This window comes from Pinus tabuliformis, chromosome J, assembly GCF_031772625.1.
Source record: "Pinus tabuliformis cultivar Carrire ecotype Pingquan chromosome J, CPIR1, whole genome shotgun sequence".
NCBI lineage: Eukaryota > Viridiplantae > Streptophyta > Pinopsida > Pinales > Pinaceae > Pinus > Pinus tabuliformis.
In genome coordinates this window covers 1392028496-1392055586 of record NC_142295.1, presented here as the reverse complement: position 1 = coordinate 1392055586, position 27091 = coordinate 1392028496, and the positions used below count along the sequence as shown (strand labels likewise).

The 27091-nt window shown below is 35.8% G+C and overlaps 1 protein-coding gene across 1 annotated transcript; it reads left to right on the top strand.

Annotated features, from left to right (window-relative positions):
• Positions 1-10263: 10263 nt before the first annotated feature.
• Positions 10264-11937, top strand: LOC149232555 (clavaminate synthase-like protein At3g21360). Its single transcript, XM_089376513.1, has 3 exons — positions 10264-10761; positions 10859-11109; positions 11324-11937. The coding sequence occupies exons 1-3, from the start codon at positions 10393-10395 to the stop codon at positions 11664-11666; spliced, it is 963 nt and encodes a 320-aa protein (XP_089232639.1). The 5' UTR covers positions 10264-10392; the 3' UTR covers positions 11667-11937.
• The last annotated feature ends 15154 nt before the right edge of the window (positions 11938-27091 follow it).

Sequence of the window (27091 nt, the reverse complement as noted above, 5' to 3'; positions counted from 1 at the left end):
CTTCTTGTGAAATGATGTTGATTACAGGTCTACTACTTTTCTATTTTTGACAACGATTACCATCCTAATCTAGGCTTTTATTTACAAGTTATCGTAACTACTGAAATGACATCTCTCTAATACTTGCCTTGCTTAAGATAAATAACATATACATTATGATATCTAGAAGATAATTCCTATAACTAGATAAAGTCATGAGGTATACTAACTAGATAAAGTCATCAGATATACTTATCTGTCTTGCTTCCTAGTTGTATTGGATTTTTAATCCTCTATTTATTTGTTTGCCTCCCATCCTTGAGACTAGCGCTGCTCTACTTAATGTCACCCCCGGAGCGACCCTTCCCAAGGTTTCTCCTTAAGAACCATAGTCTTAAATAGCATGAGCTATCTGGTCTTAACCAGACATAGCTACTATATCACTGTTTGTCCTTCCAACACAGTTAATTGAACATTTACTTAAAATATTTCCTTTATTTTTCTCCAAGTCTCAGATGCCTCGCCATCCTCTTGATTTTTGGAATAAATATTCCTTTTTTTGTAGTTAGGGCTAGGGTAACTACCCAACCTAACTATTTGAGAATAACTGTCATCCTTGGATAACATTTCTCACTTAAATTAAATCAAATGATTATTGCCATAATTCCAGCATTCCACTTTTCATACATTTAAAACAAAATTACTATTTATAAAAATTAACCAGTATCCAGTTTGTTAAAACAATGCAGTAAATAAATATTTACACATATGTGGGGACATCACATCTCATCCCCCTAGCATTGAACATCGTCCTGATGTTCTTCTATCAGAAATAACATCGAAAAATTTTCCTTCATGGTTCTTTCATCCTCCCAGATAGCTTCTTCAAGCCCAAAATTTTTCCATGCTACTTTAGCTTGGGTGATAACTCATCTCCATAGCATTACTTCTCTTCGATTGAGTATACCCATTGGTTCAACCAGGAACTCACCTTCCAGTTCTACTTGTAGGTCAAAAGTGAAAAGAAAAAAACTTTAGTTACTTGGTAAAATCAGAATATGAGTAAACTATATATATACAAAATACGTCGATGAGGAAATTTTAACTCTCTCCCTATTCACCTATATGTCTTGCCAGTTTATCATGTGTCTGGGGTCATAAATATATTTCTTTAATAATGAAATGTGAAAAACATTGTGCACTCAAATATGGCTGGGTAAAGCAAGATGATAATCTACTGGCCCAATTTCTGCTAAAATCTGAAAAGGGCCACATAATCTAGGTGCCAATTTGGGGCATCCATTCCATTGCAATGTACTTTTCTTGGCTTGAACATGAATATAGACATGATCCCCCACTTGGAACTCCCAAAAGCTTCCTTTCCTATCAGCAAAATTCTTTTGTCGATCTTGGGCGGATTTTAAATTTGTTCAAACTTCTTTGACCATTTCTTCCATTTCTGCTAACATATCAGGCCCCAACAATAGCTTATCTTCCGAGCCACCCCAATTTGAGGGAGTCCTACATTTACGCCCATACAACACTTCAAAAGGGCTCATTTGTGTAGAAGTGTGATAACTGTTGTTATAAGCAAATTCTACGAGATGCAAATACTCTTCCCACTTAGATGGTTGTTGCATTACATATGCTCATAAAATATCCTCCACCACTTGGTTTACCCACTCAGTCTGCCCATCCATTTGCAGGTGGTAGGTGCTAGTGAAATGTAGCTGAGTGTCGAGTCCTTCAAACAAGGCCTTCTAGAAGGCTGATGTAAAATTTACATCATGATCCAAAATTATAATTTTTGGTATGCCATGCAATCTAAAAATGTTTTGCATAAATATATTAGCAATATGCACCGCCATGTAAGTAGATTGTACAGGTATAAAGAGGGCATATTTTCTCAACTTATCCACGACCACCATGATTGAATTGTTATGATTTCTTTACGGGGGCAGAACTATTATAAAATCAATGGAAATAACTTCCCATTTCCATTCTGGAATTGGTAATGGGTGGAGTAAACCAGTTGCATGACGGTGTTCCGTTTTAACATGTTGGCATTCCAAATAGCGAGCCAAATATTCAGCCACTTCCTTCTTCATGCCAGGTGAAAGATATTCTGTTCTAAGGGCGATTATTAGTTTCTGATATCTGGGATGGTCGGTATATGGAACCTTGTGATACTTGTCTAAAATTAAATCTTTAATGGCCTTTATATTGGGTACATGCATCCTTCTTTTATAGATCAGCAAGCCTTCTTGATTTATTCCATATCCAAGTTGTTGTTCTTTGTTGTTGAGAATTTTACTTTGGTGAAACAAGGTTTGATACTTTGGGTCTTGCATTGCTGCCTCGTTGATTTGTTCTTTGAATGTGTTTTGCGCTTCACTGAATGATATTTCATATAAATAGTTATCTTTTCTACTTAGTGCATATGCGACATGATTCTTTTTTCCTTTTAGGTGCTTAATCTCAAAGTCGAATCCGCTTAGGAAATCCAGCCAACGAGCTTGTCTAGCATTCAAAGTGGGTTGTCTAAAATAATTGGTCAAGCTATGATGGTCAGTCATTAATGGAAATTTCTTACCCATCAAGTAGTGTCACCACATTTTTAAAGTGTGAATAACTGTTGTCAGCTCCAAATCATAGGCTGAGAACCTATGTTCATGCTCCTTAAGCTTTTTAGATTTGTAAGAAATGACCCTTCCTTCCTGCATTAGCACACTGCCTACACCTTCCTTGCTAGTATCTGTATGAACCACATAATCTCTGTTTAGATCAGAGATGCTTAAAATGGGCTCTGTGGTGAGTAAATGTTTAAGCCAATCAAAACTATTTTGGCATTCTATACTCCATTTAAAAGCCTTGCCTTTCTTTTGAAGCAAGGTAATAGGATAGGCTACCCTACAGAAGCCTTCAATGAATCGCATGTACTATCCTACTAGGCCCATAAACAACCTTATATCAGCCACATATTTTGGTACTGGCCACTCCATTATGGTCTTTATTTTCTCTGGATCCACAACAATTCTATCTTTAGTAATGACATGACCAAGATATTGGATTTGTTCTTTAAAGAAGTCACATTTACTGTACTTGGCATATAGTTGGTGTTCCCTTAAAACTTGCAGAAAATCCGGAGATGCTCTTTGTGTTCTTCCACTATCCAAGAGTAAATCAATATGTCATCGACGAAAATTAACACAAACTTGTCGAAATATTTATTGAATATATTTTTCATAAGCCACATGAAGGTTATCGGTGCATTGGTTAACCCAAAAGGCAACACAATGAACTCGTAGTGCCCATAATGAGTTCTGAAGGTTGTTTTTGCTATATCTTCTTCCTTGATCCTAATTTGATGATAGCCTGAGTGAAGGTCGATCTTGGAAAACATAGTGGCCCCCTTCACTTGGTCAAATAATTGATCTATATGAGGTAGGGGATACTTGTTTTTAATGGTTAACTTATTTAGTTGACAGTAGCCCATACACATTTGCATGGTCCCATCCTTCTTTTTAACAACCAGTACCAAGGCTACCCAAGGCAACACACTTGGTCGGATATATTTTTTGTCAAGTAGTTCTTGCAACTTCATTTTTAATTCTATTAATTTTGGTATGCTCATTCGATAAGGGGCTCGAGATACAAATGCAGCCCCTTGGACAAATTCAATGGTGAAATCTATATCTCTTTTCGGTGGAAGTCCCGAGATTTCTTCTAGAAATACATCCGAAAATTTTTTCACTACTCGAATATCTTCTAAGGAAACAATTTTTTGCTTTAGATCTGTGTATCCTACTTGTATTGCATAAATTTGACAGTCCTTCTAGATACATTTGGCTAGCTGGGAGGCTATCACAAGTCTCAATTTTAAGGGTCTTACTATCCCTTGGATCTCTTGTCTCTTGCCATCCTCGTCCATATAGTTAATGGTTTTATTTTTATAGTTGAGGAGAGACCAGTGTTTTTCTAACCAGTCTATATCGATTAAAATGTCATATGATCCTAGGGGTAACAAATTCAGGTCTGCCATAATGGACTGACCTACTATCTGTAGGGAACAATTGCTGACCTTGGCCATCACTCTTCTCTTAGCCCCTGCAGCCAATTGCACTGATCAGGAATTCTTAAACTTAACAGCCTGCAGATTGCATTGATCTACTATTTTGGGGTTAACGTAACTTAAGGTAGCTCCGAGGTTAATTCAAATAGACACGGTTTGGTTGAAGATTTTACCTTCAAACTCTATCATGGTCGGCTGGTACTCCGCCTAATGGTGCTCGAGAGCAGCGTTGATTTTTGGCATGCTTCTTACCACTTCCTCGACCGTCGTTGCTTCTTGAACATGTGCTACCTGATCAGTTCCTCTATGTTGTGGGAAGTTTTTAACATAATACGGCCATCCACATCCCCAGCATTGTACTGGTGGTTTAGCTACCATTTCCACTTCAGTCCTTACTGATTGTTTGTTTGTCCTGGTCTCACTAGGAATTTTGAACCTGGATGGATTTCTGTTCACATTTATATTCATCTATCATGTAGGAGTCTTATTGAGTACAAATTTATTTATTTTATAACTGGAGGAAAATTTACTCCCCTTTTTGTCATTCCACTTCTTTCCTACTTCCCCTTTTTTCTTGTTGTGTTGTTAGCATACCCGAGCCTTCTATATGACCTCATCCATGGTTTTTGGATTATTGAACTCAAGGTGCTCTTTCATAAATAGCGGTAGGCTTCTGAAAAACCACTGCACCTTAGCCTTTTCTTCTCGTATGTATGGAAAATATTGCAATAAGGATGTGAATTTATTTATAAACTCGTCCATGGTTAATTTCCCCAACTGCAGGTCATGGAATTCCTTGGCTTTCTCATCATAAAATATTTTAGTTAGATATTTTTCCTTAAACTAATTTTGAAATTTGTCCCAAGTTATGCTTTGTTTTTTTACGCCACGAACTGTTTTTACTTCTTCCCACCATAGGGTGGGTTTATACAACTCGAAATACTTGTTCATGTTAATGAGCCAAGTTTCTACTTCCTCCTCCTATTCACCATCAAAGAGTGGAGGTTTTATCTTTAGGAATTCTCCCTAGAGTTCCACTTTTTATCTCCTTTGCTTGTTGTGTTCTGACACATTACCAGATTCTTCTTCCTAGTTTCCTTCACCTCCTTCAATTTCTACTCTCTCAGTATGAAACTCTTCGTCTCCAATCAGGCTTCCCCATTCAAGATAGGGAATTTTCCAGCATTGATTCTGTTTATCTGACAGGCTCTTCATGATCTTTTCTTGTTCCTGCATCAGTCATTCATTATCTTCTCGTAGCTGAGCCATATCTTCTTTTGATTCTTGCAATGATTCTAAGATGGTAGTACTGGCATTTTGTGGCTCTTCTCCCAGTTATACCCAAACTTTAGGATTTGTTTCCGGAAAGGTCATAGCTCCTGTTCCTATTTGGTGTGGTATGGTCCCCATTCTTCTCATATTAACATCTTTTTACTTTTCTTTCTCTGTGGACATCATACAATTGTTGTTAATTCTTTTTTTCTAGAGGCCTCAGTCTTCTAAATTGAGCGCTTTCATACCACATGTCACACACCCATAAATTAGAAGAATTAAAATTAAAAAGAAATTTAACTATATAACTAATATAATTAACATGTATACCCATTCGAAAGATTAATTGAATATCAATAATATTACAATGGAAAATTTTGAATTTAAGAACTATATGTTGGGTCATATATTGTTATCGTTACTCATGGTTAAATTCACCATGGCATTAAGGGTTGCAGAAATATTATGTACAGGGTGTTATTTTTTTCTTATATGTTTGCTTCCATTAGTCATGTCCATGAATTAATTCCATCCAATGCTAACCATATTGGCATTATGGTTTACACCAAGATTTTTATGGGAGATTTAATTCCCGAGCGGATGATTTCCCTAGGGTTGTCGTTTGATCTCTCATGCGTCTATTGTGAGCCTCCAGTTGGATTCTTTATGAGGGTAGCTATGCAAGATCGATGGTGGTGAGGCGAGTTCCAAATCGAACGATGGAGGTGCTCTCCTATCAATCAAACTATGGGCAGATGGTGGAAACCATGCATTTTTTGCCTTTGTCACTTTCTCATCGAGTCTCTGGCTTTGCCAAGAAGATCCTCCTCTAGTATCTACTCCTGCTCACAATACTTCCCTTAATCTTATGCTTTCTCTGCTAGTGGCATGCTATTATCTAAGAATGAAATTCTCGTGTCATTACAGTTCTTCTCTAGTGCAACTCTACAACGAGGAGGCGTCGAGTTCTTATTTTGTTTCGCTTGAGTAAGTAATCTTCAAGGTGCAGTCTTCTGTTTATGAATTATTAAGTTTTTCCTTGCCTGAGCATCAGTACTAAAACTAATCCTATCTTTTTTTACCGTGCATGATAGGTTCGTCTTGCTTCCTGGGGTGGAATTGCTAAGGGTTTAAGCCAACTGTGGCAGTTCAAGCTTCTCAGAAAATTCCCTTACTCGGTGTGTGAGTTTTGGAGAGTCTTTAATTAAGAGCCTTCTAACTTTACTTGCTTTTTCGTCTTTTTCGTGTTCACTGGAAGTATAACTTTAATGGGTTTGATGGTTTTGTTGATGCAACCCCTATGTATGAGTTTCTTAGGCATAGAGCCTTTGTTTAGCATGCATGATTTGTATAATTAGTTTGGGAGGGTTAACCCTTGTATAGGGTTTATGACGACATTGGTCTATTCAATGATACTTTGAATTGAATATGTAATATACTCTGGTTCGTATTTGAATAACTTAACTATGTTTCACCTCATGGAAGTCCTGTCCATTTTTTGAAGTATATTGTCCTCTCTGTTTGATATTTAGCTTGAGTAAATGAAATTTTCCATGTGTATAGTTGTGGAGTTTTATGCCTAATGAATCTGGTTTCCATATTGTCTAACTTAGTTTTATATTGATTTCTAGAGGCTGAGCAGCTCTGGTAACAGGCTATCGCTTCTAATACAAGAGCTATTTCGACAATGGATTATTTGTTTTTCTTTCTATATTTGCAATGGTTACTTTATCATCTATTGGCATTTTGTAGTCTAAAAACACTAATTTCTATCCTTATAGTTTTCCTATTTTTGTTTAGTTTATCAGAGAATGATTTTCCCCAATTTCATGGGGTAGTTAGGGTTCGACAAGCCACACTACAGTTAGAGGAAAATAATCACCATGTTTGCCTTATGATTTGGTAGATATAATGTCAGTAATACTTACTCTTTCCTATAGAGTGATTGTCCTTTAGTTTTACAGTAAAACCCTCTATCATTCTTCTATGTATATACTTACATTTAGATGTCATTCCTTAGTTTTGTTTACATTGTCTTCATGTAATGTGACAATGCATCATTTCGATAACTTTCAGTTTTACTTCTTGTGAAATAATGTCGTTACAGGTCTACTGCTTTTCTATTTTTGACATCGATTACCATCCTAATCTAGGTCTTTATTTACAAGTTATCTTAACTACTGAAATGATATTTCTGTAATACTTGCCTTGCTTAAGATAAATAACATATACATTATGATATCTACAAGATAATTCTTGTAACTAGATAAAGTCATCAGATATACTAACTAGATAAAGTCATCAAATATACTAACTAGATAAACTCATTAGATATGCTTATATGTCTCGCTTCCTAGTTGTATTGGATTTTTAATCCTCTATTTATTTATTTGCCTCCCAACCTTGGTCTGTCTCGCTTCCTAGTTGTACTAGATTTTTAATCCTCTATTTATTTGTTTGCCTCCCAACCTTGACACTAGCGCTGCTCCACTTGATGTCTCCCCCTAAGCAACCCTTCAGAGGGTTTCTCCTCAAGAACCTTAGTCTTGAATAGTGTGAGCTATCTAGTCTTAACGATACATAGCTACTATATCACTGTCTGTGCTTCCAACACAATTAGTTGAACATTTTCTTAAAATCTTTCCTTTCTTTTTCTCTAGGTCTCAGATGCCATCCCCTACCTTCGCCCCCTCCACAATCCTCTTGATCCTTGGAATAAATATTCCTTTTTTTGGAAGTAGTTAGGGCTGGGGTAACTACCCAGCCTAAATGTTTGAGAATAACTCTCATCCTTGGATAACTTATTCTCACTTAAATTAAATCAAATGATTATTGTCATAATTCAAGTGTTCCAATTTTCATGCATTTAAAACAAAATTATTATTTATAAAAATTGACCAGTATCAAGTTTGTTAAGACAATGTAGTAAATAAATATTTACACATATATGGGGACATAACATTATCCATCATTAAATATATGTATCCAAATACATCTAATAATACAATTTGAGTAGATCTAATGGCTAAGAACATATATGTCCTAAAATTTATTATTATATATATTCACAATTTCTTTAAGTAAAATATCATACTTTATATAAATATCTACTCTATAATTTTTAAAAAATGAAAAATTTATTTAAACTTTATAAAATTATAAAATTTTCATTTACATTTATAACACAGTTTTTACTTAAAATCTATTACTCTATATAATATATACAATTCTATCTATAACTGGGGGGCAAGCTCCTGCCCATATCGTCAGTGAAGCCCCAACTCCCACTGTCCAGGTGGACCAAGCTTCACTCGATGAGGCTTTGAAGTTTTCTGAAAATTCCCTAATCTGCCAATTCAATGGTTTTTGGCCGCGACTAAAAGCTCTCCATAGTTGGATCTTGGAGGTATGGAAGCATGTAATTTCTGATGCAATAAATATTTACCCCTGTGCTAGGGATTTTTTTATAATAGATTTTGAAAACTCTGAAAGCAGACAATGTACTCTAGATTCTGGCCCTTGGTTTTGGGAAAACTCAGGCCTATCCATGAAGCCATGGAACTCATCATTCGATCCCTCAACAACAATCATAACCTTAGCACTAGTTTGGGTGAGATTTTCCAAACCTACCCTTGCATCTCTGGAATTCCTCCTCGCTAAAAGCCATTGGAAATGCAATTGGGAAATTTTACTGCAGGTGCCCAGAAACAGAAGAATATGTTAGAACCACCTATATACACATCTGTGTGGAAATGGACTTTAGTGCCGGATTCCTAGCTGAAATACACTTAACAAGTAAAGACTATGTGTGAAACTAGAAACTTGATTATGAAAGTGTCCTCTTCAGATGTTAATCCTGCTTTGGGAGAGGCCATCTAGCCAAAAATTTCCCAAAAGCCTCCCAGAAAAATTCTGCTAGAAAAAATCAGCACAAATCTATATGGTCAGAAGGAGCACAAAAATAACACTACACTGTCATCAAAGAAGAATACTCTCGAGAAAACTCTGAATCACAAAAAATCGGGCAAGAAAGAAACAACTCTCAAGACAAGTAGGGGGGAAGTCCGCCCCAACAACAAAAAAGTGAACTCGACAACACCTCAAGCATCAACAGTTATGGGGATTCGAATATTGCACAAAATAAATCTTCATTCAACAGTAAAGTAGATCTCCTAGACCAAACTTCTTCTCTGACTATCTTCAACAGGACAAACACAATAGATCGTGAAGCTAAGACACCACTGTCCCAAGAACCATAAGAGATGAAGGAGATGCAAGATAAAGGCAGTTGGAAGACCGTAGAGAAAAAAAAAAAGCTACAGCACCAATCTCGCCAAGAAAAACGAATAGCGAGACAATTAAAAGCTAAGAAAACTATAGGTCCGATAGACCAATTTGGTCTCAGTGGACGTTAACCACCATTATCGTCATCATAATAGGTTTTAGTTTAAATCTATTACTCTGTATAATATATATAAATTCTATCTATAAATATATTTATTTTATGATTTTAATATAAAAGAAATTTTATTCAAATTAAAATTCCATCCACATTTATAACATATTTGTTTCATAAAACCTATCACCTTATAGAAAAATTCTTTATGCAAATGTGGCAAGGCAAGGCTACTTTATGGTTCAAAGTTGTCATTTGAATGAGTGACAGCTTGTCTTAAAAATTAGTTTTAACATATACAATACAATATATGTAATTTGGAAAAACTTGAATGCTTTGTGTAAATGCGTTTTCCAATGTTTTTAAGTGTGAATGAGAAGATAAATAGTGGTCATTGCTATTCACTTTCTTTAATATATTGACAATTTGACGATAAAGGTGCCAATAGATACTTTGGTCGAAAAAACTCCAATGACAATGTGTGAATGTAAAGAAAAGTGGTGATCATTGCTTCCTATTTTCTTCCATAAATTGACTACTTGGGGACTAAGGTGTTACCCACATGTGAGGCAATGCACCAAATATCTTGCATATACACCTAACTTGAGGACAGGCCAGGAACTGTTGTACCATCGATTCAGTTGAGCATTCTGAACAGCAACGAGATAAAACAATGGAAGAATTGGCCTTCTTAGAACAAGGGAGAATTGCCCAACAGCAGATTCTTGAAGATGGCAGTCTCTTTCCTATGGTTTTGCTGCCTCCGTCTGTAGCTGAAAGCCCGTCGATTGTGTCCTTGGTCGACTCCATCCAACACAACAGGGAATGGATCGACAATCATCTAAAACGGACTGGGGCGCTTCTCTTCAGAGGATTTCCACTGAGAAGCGCATCAGATTTCAATGCTGTTGTCGAAGCATTTGGATGGGAAGAACATCCATATCTGGGCTTAGCTTCAAGAACCAGGGTTGAAGGAAGGGTTTACACTGCAAACGAAACTCCTTTGGAGCAACCCATCAAATTCCATCACGAGATGGCTATGGTAAGTCCATCCTCCTTGCACTCCACACTACAGTTTCCTTTTCTTTTTTCTTGCTCTTCAAACTGATTCTTGGCGTTTTTTTGGGTTCCCCTTTCAGTTCGATAGTTTTCGTACCAAATTAATTTTCTTCTGTGAGATTGCGCCTCCGGAGGGAGGGCAGACAGCAATTGTTTTAAGCACTAAGATCACCCAACGAATGGAACAGAAATTTCCACAACTTGTTAGAAAACTGGAGGATGGGGGGCTGATCTATTCCTGTAGCGTCCCTCAGGACGACGATCCTCGATCCTTTTTGAAGGGCTGGCAGTCCCGTTACGAAACCACCACCAAGCAGGAAGCAGAAAGGAAGTAAGAATAAATTGAAGTTACATGCAGCATGTATGAAAAAATCTAGATTGTGTGGAAGCAGGTTTTCAAAGTTAGTCATTCTGTTTTATTGCTTCTTGATGTAAATTGTCTATGAGCTTCTTTTGTTTTTCATGTCTTTCATAAAAAATAATCAAATTGTTTTGAAAGAAAAAAAGTACGGGGTAACGAAATTGATGTTTATGTGGTGTTCCAGGCTTGCAACATCAGGTGTTCCAGTATCCAAAATAACTTGGGCAGATGGTACAATGTTGTTTGAAATAGGACCTATTGTTTCCATAAGAACTGTTGACGGGGACGTAGACAAGAGGAAAGCATTGTTCAACCCTTCGGCACTTCGACAAGCAACCCCAACACTCACTGACGGATCCCTGTTTCCTGAAGATGCAATGGAACTATTAATCCAAATAGCTGAAGAAGACTGTGTGGACATCACATGGGAAGTTGGTGATGTTCTGGTGCTGGACAATCGCTTTGTACAGCATGCGAGAAGGCCTTCAACCCCACCTAGAAGGGTACTTGCAGCCTTCTGCAAATAAAATGAGTGGTGTTGACTCAACTACCAATCATTTCCTCTGGTGTTTCTTTCCATTATAAAGCGTTGCTGTTGTTTGCAATTAATCTAAGAAACGTCCATGAGTAATCGTTGCCTAAGTGTTTTACAAAAGTTCTGAACGGACCAGATTGTCCTTCAAGAAGAGAATGGAAAAAAAGGAATCTTCTATGTCTGGATATGGTTTTCCTTGTAGCAATTTTTGCCCTTTTATGTTTTCTGAGGTTTTTAGAGTAATCAAGCATGAATTTGTTGGAGTTTGCCGTTTTTGGAGTTACAAGTTTGATCAGTAACTTCTACATATTTCAATGTTTCAGTAGCTTTTCAAGAGGATAAATTTATTTATTTATTTAAAAATATGCTATAAATTAGATAAATGGTTTATTAAGTTTATTTTTTTATTTTGTTAAATATTTAAAAAATATACCATAATTTGGTTGTCAAATTAGTAGTAAAGAAAATTATCATTGCTAGCTATCCACTAATTCAGATTTATTCATCAACATTATTAAAAAAAAAACTACACTACTAAACCACAACTACTAAGAATTACCCATAATAATTTATAATGAACAAACTTTAACTCCTACTAAATACCCTTTACTTTTAAAGGATTAACTTATTTTCTTATTTATTTCAGAAATATTTATATTTTTAAAATTTATTTCTAAAATTGAATATTGTTAATTTTAAATTAGAAATTTTAAAATAAAATAATTTTATTTATCTTAAAAGAATTTAAAAATTGTTTTCTTCACTTGCAAATTCCTCCATATTGAAAAGATTTAAAAATTGATTTGTATCTTTGAAATTTATTTATTTAATTGTTTTTTTTAAATTGTCAACCATGTTGAGGTAATTTTGATGTTTCAACTTGAGTTTTATAATTTTTGTAATGATGATGATGATGACGATTAACATCCATTGGAACCAAACTTTGGTCTATCGGACCTAAGAAACAAATTATTTAGTTTGATTTAAGATTTTATTCATATGCTCAAAAGCTTGGAGAGAAACCTTCTGAGCTCACTATAATTTTGACATCATAAAAGGCTAGGAAAGTGAGTATTGTAGCAAAGATTATGAAACTGAGATCTAATGTGGTTGTATGCAGAGCACTCTAAGAGGAAGTGATTTTCATCCTCAATGTTCATATTCTCACAGAGATGGCAGATCATTTCCATCCATGGTGTTTTAGGAACTGCCCAACGACCCATTTCACTATGGAGCCCATGAGAGTTCGTTATCATCTTGGCTATATTAATTTTCTTCTTTGAGCTAGTTAAGACAGAGAGATGCTTTTGATCGTCTAGGGTGGGGTTGATGACCTTCTTATAATATCTTAATATTATTTTAGCCGCCAAATCTTTCTCACACCACATTTTTTCCTTTGAAATTAGAAGTAACAATATTTTTAATGTTATTAATGTTTTGCAATGCAACATTCTCTTCAATCTCCCAATGGTTTAACCAGGCCCTAGTCTCTTTATACCAACCTCGTTTGAGCCTTGGGTGGTTTTGGTTGGAAGTTAAAGCTAGCTTAGGAAGTCTATGGTCTCCTATGTTATTGAGTTTGCGCTTGTACAACAGATGCATAGTCATAGCTAGGCTCTCGATAGGGGCAAGACCCACTTCTACAAGGATAATGGGATAGGGTGTATTGCTTTTAATTTTGAGGTTATATGTTATAAAATTCTTATGGATTTGTTCAATCTTTAACCAGGATTCTCTAGAGATGCTGCAACCCCAAACCTCACATCCATATAAGATAACAAGAGTGAGTAAATTTTTAGAGAGGAATTTCTTTCTATCCCACATTACGAGGTTTTTTGTTTTACAATTATTTTCAAGAGCAAAATAATCTTTCCACCCCCCATTAATAATTTTCTCAATGTTATAGTTCCAGTTGAGCTTGTGATGAATATCAATTCCTAGGTACTTGTAAGAAGACACTTCTCCAAGTTACTATTGTCATACACAAAATTAGCGTAAGTGTCCTTCTTGGATTTGATAATCATAACTTCTTTTATGTCAGTGCTAACAGTCATACCCATGGTAGAGCAGAAATCCCTAAGAAGTGTAAGTTTCTTATCAATATCAAATGGGAACATTGCAAGAAGAAAAATATCGTCAGCATAGAGAAGAAGGATGATGACTATCCCAGCTAAGATCGTGACAGCACAGCCTGCTTCCTCTAAACAACCTTCTAGCCTGTCGATGTAAATGCAAAATAGGGTAGGGGAGAGGGTGCAACCTTGTTTAACTCCGATATTACACTTAATATCTTTCGACCACCCCTCATTTCTTTTTAACTGGGAAATTACATTCTCGTATAACCTTATAGTGGCAACTCTCAACTTGAAAGGAACCTGTAGCTCTTCTAATCTATTCCACATGTTGTTTCGAGGAACTATATCGAAAGCCTTTCTAGAGTCCACAAAGCAACAAAAGAGATTGGATTTATCATTGCGGCATTCTTCCACAATGATCCTAAGCGTAATGAGGTGGTCCATTGTTGAGTGATGCCTTCTAAAATTTGCTTGGCGTTTAGCCACTTACCTTCACTTTCAAGTCATATGCTCAACTTCTTTCCAGAAATAATACCATATAACTTGGCTAAGAGAGGGCTGATCATAATTGTTCGATAATTAGAGGGGTTATTTGTATCCCCACTTTTAAAATTAGGGATAATTAGGCTTTGAGTCCATGCTTAACGAAACCCTTGCTTGACCGCTTGATTGTAAAGCTTGTGGATGTGGGGGATGAGGACATGACCTCCAATTTTTAAGATTTCTACTTGGTAACCTTCAATGTCCTTAGCTTTCCCATTTTCCAAGCATTTAACCCAAAATCAATGTCTTCTAATGAGAAAACTTCTTTCATTGTTAGAAGGATTTCAAATTTATCCATGGCATTTGGAGAATAATAAAGCTTTTTAAGATAGGAATTCTAGTTGTGTAAAGCAAATTTATTATTATCTTTAGTCTTCCTTGTTAGAATTTGCCTCCAAAATTTCTTAGGAGCTACATTAGAGAGGTGTAAGAGATTCTCTTGTTTTTTACGAATATATTGCCCTTTTTCCTTTTAGTTAGGGCTTTGTTGATTCAGATTTAAACATGAACACAACAAATTACAGATATAACCATACATATAGAGATGCAACAGAAATAATACTTCATTTCATTACTTTAAAACACTAAAATATGCTTAGAAACATAAATAGAAATAAACTAGCTAGGCCGACGGTAGCTTATCTCTGAGAGGAGATGTGGCGGCTACATGCCTCTGAACTGTGTTATAATGATGCTTGAAGGCCTATTTATTGTTGAGAAACAATGGAAAACCCTAAACATACAAAAACCTAACCCTAGAAGATGAAACGCCAAACTATGGGCCCCGTTTGGGTAAATTGGTACATCAACTTCCCAGGGTCGTAAATTTTGCATATGATTTCTGTTTGACACGCACAATATCTTGTTAGAAATATCTATCCAAGAACTACAACTTTGGAAAGAGTAACATCGATCTATGAACCCATGTTGCTCCTATTTTTCCCAAAAAACGTCATTTAGGACCTCAAAATGGCTCTAAAAGTTCAGGACCCAAAAAACTACTAAAAATAGTACAACTATGCTACAATTAAGGAAACTAAAAAGTTGAAAGAAATAATGGTGGGGGTCCAAGTGGACTTGGCAGTTGACCACCAATATCCACCTGGATCAGTCCTCCCCCCTTAGGAAGCAATGGTCCGCATTGTGTTGAGTTCCTACATGAGATGAGGAAACTTCTACTGAACTTGGTCCTTGGTGAGCCACTTGCCCTGGTGAAGGAGTTGGCCTGCTTTGACAACTATATACAGCTGGATATTCTGCCCACAAGTGTGCTTGATCTGTGTGTCCATGATCCGATCAGTTGTAGCTTGTTCCATGCAATCTAGATTTAACTCTATGGGTGTGAGTTGTTTTGCAATGTCAGATGTGTTTAGTAATGGTGGAAAGTATGGTCGAAGGTGGTCCACATTGAACATTGGTTATAGCTCAAGAAATGGGGGAATGATGAGCTCAAATGCATTTTCCCCCACAGCCTTGGTAATGGTGTAAGTACCATAACAGAGTGGTATGAATTTCCGATAGGCTCCAGTAAGGCGTTACTTTCGCAAATGCAACCAAAATTTGTCTCCTACCTGAAACTTGTGCAGCACCCGATGTGGATCATGTCGCTGCTTGTACTTGGCATTTGATTTCTCCAGAATGTTGTGGACCTGTTGGCGAATATGTTGGACGTGCTCAATGAAACTATTTTCCTTATCTGTTTCAGATTGGACATGAGCCGAATCTACGTGAGTAGTTGCAAATGGCATGGCCACATCAATGGAAAATAGTGGCTAGAATCCCAAGCCCACCTGAAAAGGGTTGTGGCCAGTTGAGCTGTGGAGAGCCTGATTGTAGCTAAGCTAAACATAGTGAAGGCTCTCATCCCATGTGTGTGGATACTTTGAGTTGTACATGTACAGAATGTGTATGATCATCATGTTGACAACCTCTGTCTGGCCATCAGTTTGAGGATTGAAGGCTGTGTACTTAGTGAGTTTGGTGTCCAGCATTGACCAGAGACTGGACAAAAATGTACTGAGGAACTTGCTGTCCCGATTTGAGATGATATTCGGTGGGATCCCAAATTGTACCCACACTCATTCAAAGAAGAGTTTAGCAGTGGCTTCTGCTGTGATATTCTTTTTGCAAGCCGCCATAATGGCCATCTTCAAGAACCTGTTCATGACAAAAATAGCACAGTTGTTTCCATTCTTAGTAGAAGGAAGACTCAACATGTAATCCATGGAGATGGATTCCCGAGGTCGACTACAGGTAGGCAGCGGGGTATAGAGGCCTTGCTTCTTGATTGCTGGTTTGGCAATTGTGCAAGCAGTGCATGATCTGATGTACATCTCGACATCTTATCGAATATTCGACCAATAGAAATACTTCTATAGTACTACCACCATTTTCTTGACCCCGAAATTCCCCGCAACCCGACTGTAGTGTGCTTCCCAAATCATCTTGGCATGCTCGCTTGAAGGAACACAAAGGTGACCCATGTGGCATAACAGGGCATCCTTGAGGTGAAAATTTGGAACATGCTGACCCTCCAAGAGTGTCTGGTATGTGTGGCCAAATTCTGTGTCGCTTTTGTAGACAACTAGCCAATCAGAAGTCTCGTGCCCACAAAAGCTAAGCACAGTGGTTAATGCCATGATCGGTGGTCGACTATGGCAATCTGCAATATTATTGGTGCTACCCTTCTTATACTTGATATTCAAATGGAATTGTTGCAGGTATGTGGACCACTTATGATGGCGATCATTCTGCAATTTCCCTTGGCTCTGTATGAACTGTAAGGATCGGTGGTGTGTGTGGATGGTCGTTTCCTTCCCCAAAATGTAATGCTTCCATTGTCGGCAGACCTGCACAATGGAATACAGCTCTTTTCATAAGTGGGATAATTCCAGACTGCGTCTAAAAGTGTCTCATTGTGATATGCCACTGGATGCCCATGTTGAGTAAGGGCTGCCCCAATAGTATAGTTAGAGGCATGTGTCTCAACCTCAAATGGTTGTTGCAAGTCTAGTAATGTGAGCACTAGTGCCGAGCATAGGCAATATTTCAACTTTGTGAATGCCTTCTGTTGAGATTCAGACCAAAAGAATTTTTCTTTCACTCCTCCCTTGGTGACTTGACTCAAGGGCCAAGTGATATGAGAAAATCCCAGCACGAACTTGTGGTAGAAGTTGGCAAGACCTAGAAAGCTGCGGAGATTTGTCAGAGTGGTTGGAGATGGCCAATCCCAAATGACTTGGATCTTGGCTAGATCCACATGCACTCCCCCATTCATCAATAATGTATCCCAGATATTGAACCTAGGTCATGCCAAAAGTGCATTTCTCCAAATTGAAACATAACATGTGTTGCGGAAGTGTTTGGAGAACCTGTCAGATGTGGTGGAGGTGCTCTTCCAAACTATGGCTAAAGATCAGGATGTCGTCAAATTATACCACTACAAATGAGTTGGTGAATGGTTGCAAGATCTCGTCCATTAGCTTCATGAAGGCTGCAGGAGCATTCGTCAATCTAAAAGGCATAACCAACCATTCAAAAAGGTCATCCTTGGCTTTGAAGGCATTATTCCACACATCAGAGGGTTCAATTGGTACCTGGTGATATCCTGACTTCAAATCGATCTTGCTGAAATATTTTCCCCCCTTTAGTTGGTCCAGGAGGTCATCAATCTATGGGATCGGGTACCTATTATGGATAGTGATCTTGTTTAGTGCCCAATAGTCAATACAGAGTCTCCAAGTCCCAATCTTCTTTTGTACCAACACGATTGGGCTCCCACAGAGTGATGAACTTGGACGGATGTGACGTTTCTACAGCAGCTGCTAAATCTACCTCTTGATTTCATTGTTCTCTAGAACTAAGCACTGATAGATTGGTCCATTGGGCAGTGACGCACTTGGGGTCAGATCAATGGAGTGCTTCATCTGACAATGTAGAGGAACCTCTGTGGGAGAGGTGAAGATGTCCTTGTACTCCTCCATGACCTTTTCCATTTGTAGTTGTCGTGTGGAGGGGCTTTGTCTAGAGGTCATGGCCACAGTCTTCTTCTTTCCATGAGGGCGTATCATCAGGAAAACAAATTTCTTAGTTTTGGAAATGAGCTTACTCCATTGTTTTGCAGTAACCAAATAGATGGCGGTAGTTAGTGGTACCTTCGGTATCTTGTACAACTTATTTATGAAAGTAACGATAACAACACGGGGCCTTGATCCATACACAACATGTCACTACCACAACTATGGTTGTCCTAATAATACATCAAAAACATCAAGAGGAGAAACATCACACAATACCTCATCTGAAGGGTTTGATGTTGTATGGAAGATGACACTATTGGCTCACGCGAATATCCCGTCCTTTGTTAAGCAACCCAATGGTGTAAGGTTGTGGATGTGCTATGGTCGGTAAGCCCAGTCGCTTCATGACCTCTATCAAAATGAGGTTTATTTGGCTCCTGTTGTCGATAATGAACTGTAGTAGGGAGCCCTTTACCCACATCTGGGAGTTGAAGAGATGCTCCTCCTCTTCTAGATCTTCGAGATCCTCCTTGTGGATCTTCATGGTGGGAACGGTGGCATTGGGCTCCGCATTGATAATCTTCATCCTTTTTTCATCCCCCTTGTCGAGTTCTGACTCAGAGTCGGAACATGCATTTGATTCTGAAACCTTTATCTCAGCCACTAGTGACTGCTTGACCGGACACTCACTTGTGTTGTTAATGGAGCTCTTATGGAACTCACACCACTTTCCCATGTCCTTTTTTGGCTTCGCGGCACTGTTGTTTGCTTGCAGCTTTGTCGGGTTGTCTTGGGCTGCCCCACCTTGGCTTTGTCTTGTGTTCTGATGTTTGGGGGAACCTTTCCCTTGCTTCGAATTCGCAGACTGAAAGTCTCAATTCTTCTGTTTAAAATTTTGCTCGATCTTGATGGCATATCGGTATGCCATGCTGAGAGCGGAGATGTTCAAGAATTCTATTTATTCCTAGATGTACTTGTGCAGGAAGCCATGGTATTTGAGTACCAAACACTGCTCTAAATCGTTGATACCCAACTTTTTGTGAAGGGTGTGGAACATATTGGTAAACTCTGGCACATCTTTATCCCTTCCTTGTTGTAGCGTGGTCCACTTTATGTATTGATCCTCATAGCTTCGAACAGGGTAGTATTGCTCCTTGATGGAAGTCCGAAATGAATTCCAAGTGGGTGCAACTAAAAACAGTGAGGCCGTACTTTCATCATTTTACTCGCAGTAGGTTTCTCACCAGTGCTTAACATGGGGGGCCGCTATGAGAAGAGGGAATGTAATATTTTCTCAGCTATGGCCTACATCTATCTGACCCTGAAATATGGCAATGTCAAAGTTAACTTGTACCTTAAGGGGTGTGGGGATTCTAGAGTAGCTACTAGAAGTAGATTTGTCACCCCTGGGTAGCCCGAGAAGGATTTGGGCAAAGTTGTCCATCATCATGTTCCTTTCTCGCTCGAGGGCTTCTTTGAGAAAGATTTTGATAGGATCTCCTGCCCCCCTCGTCTTTCTTTTCATTCACCATGGGAGTCCATCGGGATTTGCGAGGTTGGTCTTGCAAAGGTTCGACCAGTTCAAGCCCAGCCTCCTTATATCCCGACCTCGTTGGGGACATACAAGGAAAGATAGAGAAAGAGAAGACCGCTTTGATACCACTGATCTGAATTTAAATAGGAATGCAAAAAATTACAGATATAACCATACATATAGAGATGCAATAGAAATAATACTTCATTTCATTACTTTAAAATACTGAAATATGCTTACAAACAGAAATAGAAATAAACTAGCTAGGGTGATGGTAGCATATCTCTGAGAAGAGACATGGCAGATACATGCCTTTGAATTGTGTTATAATGAGGCTCAAAGGCCTCTTTATTGTTGAGAAACAATGGAAAACCCTAAACATCCAAAAACCTAACCCTAGAAGATGAAATGCCAAACTGTGGGCCCTGTTTGGGTAAATTGGTAGATCAACTTCCCAGGGTAGTAACTTTGGCGTACGATTTCTATTTGACATGCACAATATCTCGTTAGAAAAATCTATCCAAGAAATACAACTTTGGGAAGAATAACTTCGGGCCACTAATGTTGCTCCCAGTTTTCCCAAAAAACGTCGTTTAGGGCCTCAAAACAGCTCCAGAAGTTCATGACCTGAAAAATTGCTAAAAATTGTCAACTATGCTACATTTAAGGAAATGGAAAAGCTAAAAGATATAATGATGGAGGTCCAAGTGGACTTGGCGGGTGGCCACCAATATCCACATGGATCATTTGTATATTTTTATCTTGCCAATTTTAAGAGATTCATCAACAACTTCCTTAATTTTTCTTCTTGCACTTTTACAATATTTGTCATACCATGGGATGGTTTTGCTATTTCTTTTATTACTTGAAGCTTCAAATGAGAACTTGTTAATAGAATATGAGAGGGTTGTAGTAAAATTATGATAGAGGTCTTCTATGCTGTCTATACTAGATAAAGAAAGAAAATTATTTTTTAATTCATTTATAAAGAGATCGTTTTTATTTCTATCAAAGATTAAGTTATTTTGGCTATAAGGATTATCATCTATCGGATCTCTATGCATGACAAAATTGAAAGTTATAAGTGAAGGCCTACGATCAGAGCAAGGCTCATGGTTGTTTAAAATGTCAAAATTTATTATTTTGTTTTATAAAGGGAGATCGGAAATAACATAGTGTACCATGCTGCTACCAAGCCCATGGATGCAGGTCATCTGGCTAGAATTGGGTCACTTCTTTACACCGTTGCAAATTATAAGATCTTGAGCACTACAAAGCTTGACTAGCTCCAACCCAAACAAATTCTCCCCGAGTTATTCAAAGCTCCTTTTGTACCAACTAGCCAGAGTAAGGCCTTCGTTTAACCAAAGAGGACTAAAGTTGGATTGATTGCTTAGAAGAATAGCCCGCTTGCTTGAAGTTTGAGCATTAAAGTCACCCATTAATACGATATTGCCTTCATTCCTTAGGCTATAAATATCATTCTCTAAACCATTGTAAGGACTATTTTTATCTAGATTCCTTTTCTTATAGAAGTTAGAATTGATGGGGGGGAATAACAGATTGCTATGTAGGTCTTTAGGTCTTTTTATCATTAATGTCAGTAATCTCTATCCAACTATATTGGTTGTAAGGGTCATGTTTATAAATCCTAGCATGGGGGGAGATGTTCTTTTTAATCTAACAAGCTATACCCCCAATGCCTCTATAGGAGGATTGCTTGTTGCAGGTAGACCATAGTGCAAAGCCATTTATGTTAGGGATCTTATATTCTTCGTGCTCCCAAGTTTCAACAAGTAATATAATATCAACATCATTTGAGATCCAAGTTAGCTTGGGTCCTTTGTTCCATGGAAAGCCCCGACAATTCCAAGAAAGAATATGGAGCATGTTGAATCGTTATTTATTACTATCTTTTTGGTTTCTATCTTGAATAATGGCTTTTCTATTTCTGATTATTGCTCATTTTCCTTCCTTCTTAGCTTCTTTTACCTTTTGAACCTCATTTCTTAATTTTGCTTGATCTTCTGGAATGAGATCTTCATTTATAAATATTCTCATTCCTTTTAGACTTGAGGTTTTACTAAGTATGTCATACTTATGGTCAGTAGAGCTCATCTTTATTCAGATTAGGCTCCCTTTATTCTCAGTTAATTTCCCCAACCTTGTTGCTTCTGTGAGACACGTTGTTTCAATTTGTAACCTATTATGTAATTCTACCTACGCTATGGCTAAAGTATCCTCATCTACCTCCTCTTTTAGACTAAATATTATAAGGTTCAAGACACTTTTGTTATGCTCATGGTCTAATTATATCAATTTTTTCATTTCATCTTTAATTGGTGTGATATGCAATTTACCTACCACCCTTTTTAGGGTGAAGCAGGCTATTAACATTTTCTTCTAGTTCTTTAATCATGTCCTTCATTTTAAGACTCTCTAAAGTATCATCATCTCCTTGTGAGGATGTTTGGTTTGTATCTTGGTTTTGTTTTTCTATAACCTCCAACCTAGTCTCCATTGCCTCCATTTTATTCTATAATAGTTCTATTTTATTTTCTATTTTTTTTGGATCTTGTCTTCAAGAGATGTGAATCTATTTTCCAGGATGGCTTCTAACTCTTTTTGTATCTTGACTTCTCTTTCTGATTTATGTTTCTCTAAAGACTCTATATACTCATAAAGGCTTTGTAGAATAACTGTGCTAGGTCTACCTTTGGTAATGTTTGGTAGTTGTGGTGAATTATTCATACATGAAAATATATGAGCAAATATGTATTAGAAAAAGATAACGAATGTGTGCACATTATATTAGAAAACCGGATTGCAGACCTCACATGCCCCAGATGAACCGTAGCCCATAGACCGGATTGGATCTGGAAAGGTGATGGAAAAGTATTTGGGAAAATCGCACCAAAGACCTGTTTCGCAAACCTAACACAAGATATTTTATAAAACTACGCTGCAGATGAAAGCTCGCTGTCGAGGTGCAGCTGATGTGAGCCCGTCGTCAAGGTGAAAAAGTCAATTCTTCGTTGCTAGATCCCTCACTTCTGCACGTGTACTCACATACCCCTCTCAAAAAAAAAAAACTTCCAAATATAAAACCCTCAAAAAATGTGCTCTAATGAAAATTAGTTCTCAGTGCAAGCAATAGCAAACCCAACTCCACAATAGAGTTTGCCTTCTTAGCAACAATCTAAGCTTAATTAGATAGATCGACCTCTAAACCAGAGCTTGTTGCACTAAGAAACTTCACAGAAACCACCACAGAGAAATTTCATATAATTGCAGAGGCTTAATAATAATGTTGGTTCAATTGGAAACTTCACAGAAATAAATTGAAAATCATATTAAAACCATGCTCACACAAATATGTGATAAACCCTAATTCTAAAACTCTTTGTTCTCTATGGGTGTGCAGATAAAATATGACTCGTAGGACTGTGATAAACCGTAGTACTGAAACTCTTCTCATAAGCCTTTGCATATGTATTTCAGAGAAACCTCCGTAGACAAAATATTAGAAGCCACAAACAAATCCGCAGAAGTCGCAGACAAAATATTAGAAACCACAGAAACCCTTTATATTTTTTTTTAAAATTAATTATAATATATATATATTTTACCAATTTTAAGGTAATATATCACTCCATATTTGTTTTAAAACTAAATTAGCATTATACTGTTAATATTTTGAAAACCTTTTATTTTTAATTTTAAAAAACTTTTTTTAATGATGAATTTTTTTATTTTTAAGTAATTGAGTGGAGAGGCTCATTCTACATCTCAGTATAAGTGGATGTGTACGTTTGTCAGTCAGTACATTAGTTCATTGGGTTGATAGGTGTCTCTTTAAAATAAAAATAAAAAGTATGCTCTAAATAGAAAGATAATGTCAACTATAATAATTAAAAAAATAAATATGGTATAAAGAAATTAGAAGTATAATAAATGTTTGAGTAAAATGTCTAAATATTATATTAATAAAACTATTTGAAGAATAAAAATAAAAAGTATGCTCTAAATAGAAAGATAATGTTGACTATAATAATTAAAAAAATAAATATGGTATAAAGAATTAGAATTATAATAAATGTCTGGATAAAATGTTTAAATTTTATATTAATTAAACTATTTGAAGATCTGTGTTAACTATTTTATGTTGATATTTACTTCATAAATATCTATATATAGAAACAAAAATTTAAAATAAAATATTTGTAATGTTTTATATAAAAAAAAATTACTGTGATTTATCAATAAAATATTTTTAATACTAATTAATATTCACACATATCTAAAAATATATTCATAATAAAAAATCATTTTAATTCACACTATAAAATATCTTGATGTACATGTATAAAATATTTTAATTTCAAAGAGGGATATATTGTATATCATTTCATATATATATATGAAAAATTTAAGTTTTTATTGTTGAAAGGTATATTTGGTCCTATACATACTCTATATCACATTTAAAAATACAATTTGAAAAATAAAAACAACATATTGTATTTTATATTCTAAAAAAATTTGTATGTGAATAAATTTGATTCCTCTGATAATAAATTTAGAAAACATTTTTAATCCATCCTTCATGTTAATAAATTTAAGCTTATTCTTATATATTAGCATCTTCTTATAAAATTATTTTATTAACTATTTAATATAAAAATAATATTTGTTTTATATACCAAGTTAATAAAAAAATTCAATTATAATTTTAAATATATAAATGTTTTAATATCTAAATAGAAATGAAATAATAGATAAACGAGGCAGCGCAATGAATTATTGATTTGATATATATGAATTAGTTAATGAAAAATTGAAAATTATATGGTGCCCATGAAAATTTTGAAATTATGATATGTATAATCCATATATGAACGTTTTAATACGTACCATAATATGAATGTTTCAATATTTAGATATAGATATCGTTGTAGTTCAATTGTGTAGATTAATTAGTTGTTGATTTAATTGTTACAGGACATGCGGTTAGCTTTATGCTGCACCATTTGAATTTCACTAGGTTATGTGCACTAATTTATGATAATATATTTATGGTTGATGCCATCCAAACATGTAAAGATTCATCTCTTATATTTATTGTTAAGATTTTTTTCGAAAAAATATTTATGTACTAAATATATTCTTTAATAGGTTTAGTTTAATAAAATATCATGAAATAAATATTTTAATTTATATATTTTAAATTTTCAGAAAAATAATATGTTTAACAAATTTAATAAGATCATTAAAATTATAAATATTGATTAAAAAAAGGGAAGAAATATAAGTGATATGGTTGAACTTATGTCGAAGGAATTACATATATATTTATCATGTTAGAAAGTTAAGCAAAGTCTTTCGGTCGAAATCAGATAAGAGAAATTTTTGGCCAACGCGTTTCGAACCAACAAGTGTGGTTCATCATCAGGACTAGATGAAGAGGTAGACCATGGCAAAGGCTTAAATAGAGAGCAACGTAGATACATAATTTCAAGTAGTGGCTATAGTTGAACAATATTTAAATTATGATATTATCACAATTTAAATATTATTGTTCAAATATAGCCATTACATGAAATTATGTCTCTACATTGCTCCTTATTTAAGCCTTTCCCATGGCTTGCCTCTTCATCTGGTCGTAATGATGAACCACACTTGTTGGTTCGAAACACATCGGCCAAAAATTTCTTTTATGTGATTTCTACTGAAAGACTTTGCTTAATTCACTATGGATCACAAAAGCTTGAATATAGAAATGTTAGAAGGTGCTATTGCTAAAAATGAATTTAGGTTAAATAAAAGACAATAGCCACCAAATTTTTAATTCTTTTAAATGCATGCATCACACGTTTACATACATCTATATATACTATATACTCTTTTATATATTACCTAGGTTACATATGTTATTAATTAACCCTTATATGTTCCTAATTAAGTATTAAATATATTTAATTATGTTTTTTAAATGCATAATTATACCTCATTACCCTTAATTACTTTCCATATATACATAATAAGAACATAAATATATAATCAATCCTATTAAATCATCATCCCAAATAGGACATGTAAATCTCTATTAAACCCTTAACGATATTAATATGTGCTTTAATATATGGGGCCATAGCCCCAAACCATGGCGTGGAATACAAGAACCATCCTTATTGGAACCAATTCTATAAATTAGGCCCATGTTCCACTTGTTGGATACAAATTGCATTTCCATCACTTGTACATGGATTTTGTACCAAAAAGCATGAATTACAACAAGGTAAACCCATATTTTTTATACTCTACCCATGGACTTGAGCCTCAAAACAACATATGAAGGTATAAAACCCTAGCATTTTGCCTTAAAGAATTTCTTTCCCCATAAGAACCATTCGTGTTGATTCTAATCCATTTTGGAGGTGAAATCAATTAATATGTTTACCTATAACCAAATCCTTATATGCATCAACAAAGTTGATATCATTCCCATATAGTTAATTCTATTTTAAAGTCTCATGTCCATAAGAAGAGGCTTATTACTAAGGAGAAATTAGGGGTCCATGTGTTGCACAACTCAGCCAGTGATACCCTTCTCATGCTTAACACTTATATGGAATTGTTGAAGGTGTGTAGATCACTCATGATGATGGTCATTGTAATTTAATTTCCTCTATTTGGGCATGAATCAAAGAGACTTATGCTATGTTTGGATAATTATATCCTTCATTAAAATGTTCTACTGTCATTTTCCATTGGACAAGTTGACGAAGTAAATCTCCATGTTATAAAATGGAAACTTGTGAATCATATTAGATAGTGTTTCATTGTTATATGTAATTGATTGTATTTTCCAAGTGAGGATGGAATTGATCACATAATTTGAAGAATTTATCTCCATCTCATTTAGTTTTTCTGAGCATGGGAATTTTTTGAATGATGTTGATTATGGTCAATGCTTAAGATCCTCAAATTCCATATGTTGTGTGGAAATTTTTAAATTATGATTTGTATAATCCATAAATGAATGTTTTAATATGTATCATCAATATATGAATGCTTTAATATTTAGATATACAAATAATTATAGTTCAATTTTTATTTTAATTAGTTGTTATAGGGCATGTGGCTAGCTTCATGCTAACATGTGCACAATTTGAATTTCACTAGGTTATGTGCACTAGTCTATGCCAACATATTTATGGTTGATGCCATCCACAATGTAGAGAAT